Below are 8,846 nucleotides of genomic sequence, written 5' to 3' on the forward strand. Positions count from 1 at the left end.
TCCATTATGACTAAAACCATTTCATTATATTGATCTCTTAAAAGCACTTTATCATTTTTGAAATACGTATATGTGTATGTATAGGTATATATATATACACACTTAAAAAATTGTGGAAAAATAGAATTAAAAGATAATATGAATCTTTTCATGAACTTTTTGGAGTATCCTCTTAGATATATATGTATATATTTGCTTTCCCTCTTATTCTTTCAATCTCATTACTTAGGAGTCTATCTTTATTCTTATTACTAAAGACTTTGCACTAGACAGTTTGTAAAGTAATTTTTATTTTTATTAATTTCATGTTTTATATTTATTAGTTCTTTCATTCTTCAGGATACGGTGTTTATTTTGAGGGGTTCTATACCCCAAGTTTCTTAACTTAAATGCTTTTCAAAAATTATTTTTCATCTTTCTTGCCTTTTGAATAAGGTTTTACCTTGCTGACCTTTGGAGGAAGAACTTCATTGCTCCTCTTTCACTTATTTTGTTCTATCTCCTGTTTTAATTCTCATGGCACTCTCATTAAAACCTCTATTCACAGTTTCGTCCCCTGACTACTGAGACACTCTATCTCATATACTCTTCTGTGGCCTGAAAATTTAGCTGTTTATGAGTGTAGATGCTTATCAATGGAGACCTATTCACTTCAGGTTTCTAAATGCTCCAAGGGATGTAAGCTCAGTCTCCCCGGTATGTGTAAAGGATTGTGGTGCTTCAAGTAGAGCTCAGTCTTTTCTCCTGTGAAGACTGACTTCATTTTTTACTAAATTACTGGGAAACAAATATAATTTTCAAAAAAGAATTTTTTTTTCTTAAAATCACAAAATCTGGTTTGTATGAGGGATTCTTAAAGACATATTATAACTTTGTACCTAATTCAAAAAATAAAAATAGATAATCTGGCCTGATTATGTCGAAAGCTAACTTCTACCTTGTGATTATATTTAATTTTAAATACACATTACCTTTTCTAAGGCATATAGGATTCTCAAATATTTTTTTTTCTGAGCCTCCAAATGTAATCTTTTTATTTTTACCTTGTTAACAGTAGAGATAGGTCTCAGTTCTTTAAAAAGTATTTTTTTCATTATTTCAATGAAGTTTAGGAGAAAAAGAAGTAAATTTGGTGATCAATCAACCATCTAGATTCAGAAATTTTGGAATCTTTTTAAATATCTGTAATGGTTGTTGTATACCATAGAGAACCCCATTCAAGACCAAGACACTTTCCCTCAGGTGCCAGCAGTGTTGCCTATTGATGGCTCACACCAGTGTCTCACCCCAGGAATTTCCCTTTGCTAAACAGAGCTGCCTCACCCAAGGTCATGCCCTCTTTCTGGGGTAGTCCTCACCTAATGACTGGTGCAATAGCACAGCACCTTTGCCTTGATTCATGCCAACTCAGAAGTGCCATGCTAGCTCCAGAGTTCCCTGATCCATTAAGGCTTTTGTTACAATTTCATTGCAATTTGTCTTTTCCCTCTGCACAATCCTGCTTTGCTGCTCCCTCACAGGTACTGTTACAACTTTGTGCATGCAAAACTTCATCTTAGATCCTAGCCTGAGACAAAATATCTGATCATATTTTTATATATCATGCACAAATTTTCTGACTTACAGTCTTCATATGTACATGTGTATTAGTATGAGTATTTGTACCCACTCTCTCACTCACTTTTGCTGCAAAGTTTAAAAATGTGGTATTTGTTTTATTTTTAAACTAATGTGTTTGGTAATCTAAGCTCTGTGTCCAATCTCTCCTTTTTCCCAAATGAATTTAATAGATTCATTATTACTCACAATTCTTCTAACCTTGCATATTCTTGTCATCTTAAAAATATTCTTCTGTTGTTCATTACCTTTTAGCTATCACCCTATCTCATTTACTGCCCTGTCAATCAAACTACAATAACCACCTGGTTAAAACAAAAAAGGTTTATTCAAGAGCACATTAGGATGGCAGCCCGGGAGACACAGATGCAGCAGGATTTAAATATGTGCTTGGTGGAACAGAGGAAGGTCTATGTATTTAGAGGAAAAAGATCAAGAAAAGGAGGGGGCAGTTACAAAAGTTGTTTGACTAAAGTTAGGATTGTTGCTAGCATATTTCTAACAGCCTTGTCCCTAATGGATCGGTCCTACCAGTTATTGCAGTCAGACTTTAGTCAGGGACCTTCCTATTCCACAGGAAATAGCGAAAAGTAGCAATCTGCGAATTTGTCAATAGTTACTCTTCCAGGACGTGGTGATCTTTGTACTGGTGCTGAGTGAAAAGTTCCAGAATATTCTTAGTTGAGAAATGTCTGAAGCTAAGCTGAGATGGCCTCCTGGCTCCATCTTAGGTGCCTAGACCAAACCCATGTAATTTTCCTTGTTACCTCTCATAGTCAAACTTTTCAAAAAGTAATTTCCACTGGATTTCCCTGCAATATAATTTTTGCACCCACCTATGATGAAAATGCCCACTGTAGAAAAGTGACAAGTAACTTTTTGCTAAAACAAATAGACTGTTTTAAGTATGTATTTTATTTAATTTCTCTAGTTCACAATTCCCTCTGCTGTAAAAGTCTTTCCTCCCTTGAATTCTATGAAAACTTTTCTTCTCTGGACAGTTTATCTTGATATTCTTAACCTTTTATTTCTATTTCCATTCTATAAATACTGGCTTTCCATATTTCTCTTTCCTTCTTATTCTATGCAAATTTCGAGTAACTGACTATAGCCTTTATTCTAATGGCACTTGAATCTATGACATTTATCTGGATCTCATACCTGGATTCTGGACCTAAATATGCAATTTAATTTACCACCTCCAGTCTGATGATCATGGACATCTCACAGTTAACATGCCAAAAAAATGGTTTCATTATTTTCTCTCCTAGACATGAACATTTTCTTTAATTGCCTGCTACAGTAAATGGCACCAGTACTTGTACAATTATTCAAACAGGATCATTGTGAAGTATCATCTTCTCTCTCTTTTCAAATCAATCATCAAGGCATATCAACAACTTAATTAACTATCAAGCCTGCCTCCCTTATCACCATTTTTGGCTGTAATGTTTAAAATTATGCCTCTGAGGTTTTTTCACTTGGATTACTGCAACTACCTTCAAATTGCTCTCTTTGCATGCATCCTTTCCAACTCTCTAATACATTTTCAGTACCGCTTTCAAGTGATTTATTTCCTAATACTTAAAATTACTGTCATGAGTGAAATCTTTACTGTCATTTCATTTTGTACAAAAATAAGTGTAAATTCTATAGCAGAGCATATAATCATGGTTTTATCCCACCGTAACTTCTAATTTCACTTCACAATGTGCTCCCTGCCCTACAATTAAAAAATGTTTACAAAAACAAAAACAAACAAAAACTTACAGCCTTCAAACTTCACTTTATTTGTCACATCTACACTTTTTTGGGTGCTGTCATCATCTGTTTGGATTTTTTTTTTTTCTCTCTCTCTCTCTCCAACTTGCTACTAGGAAACTTTTCTTCATTATAAGATTTCTCACCTCGATCAGTGTTAAGACCCTTGTATGTTCCTAATGCATTATGTGGCTACCCATTTCTTAAGAATGAGCACATGTCTTTATCATCCTTTATTACTTGTTCTATTGACTATTTTATAGCAAATCTTCAAAGTCAGAGAACTATTTTATGCATTTTTATATTTTTAGTGCCTAACATAGTAGGCTCATTAAGATTGAATTAAAAGAAAAGAAAGCAAAAGATGAAGATGGCTAAATGGAATCAATTATCATTAGATTTTGAGTATCAGACTAAGAAGTATAGACGTAATGCCATAGGCAGTATGAATCAGCTATGGTTTCTTGACAGGGATAAAGACATGCTAATAGTTTTTTTTTTTTTTTTTTTCAGGAAAATTCATCCATCCTTATATAGCTGCCAGATTAAGGTGTAGAAGAAAAAATGTAAAGAAACAACAAGTAGGCAATTGAATTTTTTTCATAGTTCAGATATGATTTAAAAATATGACTTTTATTTTACTTTTACTATTTACTTTTATTTTATTCTTAAAAATTTGAGAAAATTACACTTTAAGAAATTCAGTTCCCATAAAAAGAAAAACAAAAAAAGACAAAATTAGTTTAACCAATTAAAAAATTTTCCAGTTTATTAATAAAAGCATAATACCAACAGGTAACATTCATTCAGCATTAATTATGTGACAGGAACTCTCCTATTATATTAATGCGGTGAGATTAAGGTTGGCTTTGTTACAGTAAAAACTTTAGACAAATTAAATTTAACAGAGTTTATCTGAGCAAAGAATAGTTCTTGAATGGGGAAGCACTATGAACCAGAAGAGGTTCAGTGTGAGCAGGGAGCTTTTTTAAGTGGAACACAGATTGACTACAGGTAGGCATCTGCCTTATTTGAGCATGGTCTGATGGAAGTTTCCGAGTTGTGTAGCCATTTGGTTGCTTGGTTGTTTGTGAATGGCTGAGGCCCATTTGTTTGTTTGTTTGTTTGTTTGTTTTTTCTAAGTCAGTTACAAGAAATGCTTCTAAGGTAAGTTCCTGTCTGCTTGTGCAAGAGTTCTGACTACAGAGACAGCCTCAAGCTAATGGCCTACTTTTTATGTACTTTAATAACATCATGGGTGTGTAACCAATGCAGTCTGCAAGGTCGCATGTGTGGAAAGGCCCTGCACTTGGTTTTTAATGCTCTGTGGTTGCCATTTTTAAATTCTTAATTTTATTTTTGAATTTTCCTATGTGTAAGTAAGATCTGATTGGACAAGGGAACATGGGCTGGGGTCTTAGAACTTAGGCTCCTATGTGTATCCCCTTCCACACCCTTCCTGCCTCCATAGGACTAGTTCTCAGCTGTCTGCTCCTTCACTTCTGGAGCCACTGAACCACCTTCTTAGACAAATCCTGCGCAGTGACTGACTGTTGTATCCCTCAGCATGGACTCCAGCTCTAGAAGGGTGGAAGTTGGGCCCATGAACCCCATAGAGTCTGGGGGATTGTGGGCATGATGACAGATGTTCCGTATCAGACTGGCAGCCTCTCACCCAGGTAGTTAGCATGTTCCAGCACAAAGGTTGCAATATCTTTGCACCTATCCATCGTGGGTTGCCAAATTGGGTCTGTAGGAAGGAGAGATGATTGGCTCAACTTCCCCTTCCTGGCAGGGGCAAAGCATTTTAGTTTGGTGGCTGACAGCCTTCAAGATAGAACATGTGTGTTTTGCTCCCTGTTTCCCCTCCCTAATCCCATGATCTAGACACATCCACAAATATCCTGTGCTCAAGAAAATTCTTTCTGAAGCCCTTTGAGTGCCTTCCTTTCAACATGCCTGAATCTAGTTTGTTTTAGTCTATTCTGGCCAGTTCAAGACACCAACCCTCTGGAGAAAAGCTTTGAAATACAGATTGGATAATTTTGGTGATTCCACATATGTATTACATGCTTTGATACTTGCATTTAAAACCGGTATTGCACAATATAAAAATAATGTTTATCCTAGTAACTTAAATTATAAATAGTTTTACTTATAAAAGCATTAAGTATCAAATAAAACCACCATAAGTTAAAAAAAAAAGACTTAATAAGACAAAAGAGTGATGTATTTTTAGTACCTTTAATAGTATTTTCCCTGCTTTAGAACAGGAAACTATTTTTACTTTGCACTGAACCTTGTAAATTATATTGTTGCTTCAGAGTGAGGTAGGTGCTAATTATTAACATTTTTTTCCTGAGGACAAAGATAAGGCTTAGAGACATTCAGTAATTTTACCATGATTTTATAGATAGTAAATAAGGGTATCAGAAGTGAAAACAAGGTAGTTTGATTCAAGGGCATATTTTCTCAAACATTGCAGCATATTTTTCCCCCCCTCTGGAAAGTGGAAAAATTTTCCATTAAGCTGGAAAATGATGGTAACGGTATTGATGATGATGATGAGGATATGGTACTATTGATAATAGTGATGATGGCAGTACATACAATGCTTACTATGCTTGAAGCATTAATTTGAAAGCTTTACTTTTGTTACTTCATTTAATTCTCACATCAGCCATATTAGGCAGGTTCTATTACTATCATTTCCATTTTCATAGATGAGAAAACTGAGTCAAGGAGAAGTAAAATTGCCCAGAGTCATATAATTTGCAAGCAGAAGCACCAAGAATTTAATATAAACAGTTAGGCCCTAAAGTGTATTCTAAATCATTTAAGGAAGAGACACATGCATAACCTAACAATTAAGAATTTCTGTCTGTTATCCTATATAACTCACATGCATTATTAATAATATATTTTATATATTCTTATTATTTCACTAAACAGGAATGCAATCCAATTTATTACTCTCACTTTGGATTCCGTGTGTAAGTCTGCATGACCATAAATGAACGGGGTGGATGGTGATCATCATGTGGATATTTATATCAGCAGATATTCAAGAGGGGCCCTGCCTGCAAATGCTGGGTCTATGTATGTTTGCAAAGGAATTGGCTGTCATCTTTCTTCCTCACATCTAAATATTTCAAAATTGACCCGTCTAATATCCAATTACTTTATGGGGTAGGACAATTTGAAAATAGGTCTCATTATTTTTGGCTCTTGTTATGAATACAGAAATAAACAAAATAGAAAAAAAAATAGTGTTACTATTTATGATGATGTGATGATTTCTAATTAAAATTATTTTAGGACTGAAAACTATGACTTGAATTCATTTTATTGAGAAGGAGAGGAAGCATCAAGCCAGATTACAAGCCAGATTTACAGCTGTCACCCCCTGCAGTAACAGGCTCATGTGAATGTGTCTGGCTCAGCATGAACATACAGCAATAGTTGCTCAATACTTTACTACCTCAATTCTTGCTAATATCAGGTTTGTAAAGAATTTCTAATCCTACCACTCCTGGAAGAATTACAAACTAAATTACAAAAGGTTAGCCCTGGGAAGGAGATTTCAGATTACTTAATTAAATTCCTTTTATTTCCAGATAAGGATTTGATGTATAAAAGGATGCATATGCTTATTAACTAGACACTATTTGATAATGGTAGAAACAACTTAGAAACTAAACTTTCAGATCTCAAATGCTGGAAATAGTATATAATAATATATAATAATTATACTATGGAACTCACTGGATGCTAAATATTTTCTGCTTGAGCCTTAAAACATCCAGATAAATAAATGTCCTCTTTATGTTCTTGATGAAGAGTAACTACATGGTTAGTTTCGTTTTGCTTTTTGACATGTTACTATAATGCCTTAATAAAGAGGCATATAAATGATTGTTTTCTTTTTTCTGTTTCCTGATGACTGTTTCCTGACACTTTCACTTTTATTTTGTCCACTGATTTTTTTTTCTGCTTACCATAATTAAATATATTTAAAAAGAAGGAATTAGTAGACATGAAGATAGGAAAAAAGTTGATATCATGGATGAATCTGGAAATAATTATGTTAAGTGAAATAAGCCAGAAAAAGCAACAGAATATTCTCACTCATAACTGGCTGCTAGGAATGAAGGAAAGGAGGGAAGGATGGAAGAAGGAAAGAATGAAGGAAAGAAAGAAAGAAAAGACTACAACAACACATTGAACTTTCAGAGGGAGAGAACAAACCTAAGGATACTAGAGATGGGGGGAGGGAGGGAGGGGGTTTGGGAAGTGATGGGTCAGGCAAAGGGCATAAAGAAATATCATGATTTATAAAAATGAATATGCTAATAATCAATAAAAATTTAAAATAAAAAAAGGCAAGAAAATGCTAGGACACATTATAAAAGAAGTTGATACCATGAAATGTTATATAATAAACTAATTTTCTTTTTATTAAGAAAAAAATAGGGGCCGGGCCGCCGCGGGCTAGGGGAAGGCTCGGGTAGCCAGCCGACATCCCGGGCCGTCGAGGGTTCCGGCGAGCTTGCGGGCATGAGCTGGGCCCTGGGCCGAGCTGTGGCGGCTCTGCTCCGCTGGGGGCTCGGCGCGGGCGGCGGCGGCCTGCGGGGTCCCGGCGTGCGGGTGGCGGGCTCGGGCGCGGGCGGCGGCAGCGGCTCGTCGGAGCGGCTGGACGCTCTGGTGAAGAAGGATAAGGTGGTGGTCTTCCTCAAGGGGACGCCAGAGCAGCCCCAGTGCGGCTTCAGCAACGCCGTGGTGCAGATCCTGCGGCTGCACGGCGTCCGCGACTGCGCGGCCTACAACGTGCTGGACGACCCCGAGCTCCGACAAGGCATTAAAGACTATTCCAACTGGCCCACCATCCCACAAGTGTACCTCAATGGCGAGTTTGTGGAGGGTTGTGACATTCTTCTGCAGATGCACCAGAATGGGGACCTGGTGGAAGAACTCAAAAAGCTGGGGATCCACTCCACCCTTTTAGATGAAAAGAAAGACCAAGACTCCAAATGAGGGCACCCGGGTCCTCACTGTGCAGAGAGGGAGCCCATGACGTCAGAGATGCACTGCCGGAAAAGCCTTACTGATTTGGGGCTCACTATTAAAAAAGGCAACTGCTTGCACTGACTCTTTTGGTTGTTAACAGTCGGTGATTTTAGTTTGTCTGGTGTTTGGGCTAAGAATATTCTATTGTGATCTTAATTGCAACCACTGCACTGTAATAATTCGATGTTGTATAATGATATTGCTGTAAGCAAAATTCGTTCTTATATTGTCATTCTTTGCCTGATTCAGGAGTTAAATTGGAGCTTTTCAATCATTATTATTCATGACTCCCATGCAAATGTGTCAGTCTGCAAAGATAATATAGCCCCCTAATTTTTTGTAACTTTTTCTGTTTAAGAAAATGACGAGCAAAGAAGAAAATGTGACAACTGGGGTGTTGT

At 36.5% G+C, this 8,846-nt stretch overlaps 1 protein-coding gene across 1 annotated transcript; it reads left to right on the forward strand.

The window, feature by feature from the left end:
* Nucleotides 1-7,935: 7,935 nt before the first annotated feature.
* LOC134363111 (glutaredoxin-related protein 5, mitochondrial-like) lies at nt 7,936-8,451 on the forward strand. Its single transcript, XM_063078681.1, has one exon. The coding sequence runs from the start codon at nt 7,936-7,938 to the stop codon at nt 8,410-8,412; it is 477 nt and encodes a 158-aa protein (XP_062934751.1). The 3' UTR covers nt 8,413-8,451.
* The last annotated feature ends 395 nt before the right edge of the window (nt 8,452-8,846 follow it).

The sequence above is a fragment of the Cynocephalus volans genome, chromosome 1 (assembly GCF_027409185.1).
Source record: "Cynocephalus volans isolate mCynVol1 chromosome 1, mCynVol1.pri, whole genome shotgun sequence".
Taxonomy (NCBI): Eukaryota; Metazoa; Chordata; class Mammalia; order Dermoptera; family Cynocephalidae; genus Cynocephalus; species Cynocephalus volans.

Coding starts and splice junctions, on each gene's coding strand:
- LOC134363111 (XM_063078681.1), top strand. CDS start 7,936: ATGAGCTGGGCCCTGGGCCGAGCTGTGGCGGCTCTGCTCCGCTGGGGG.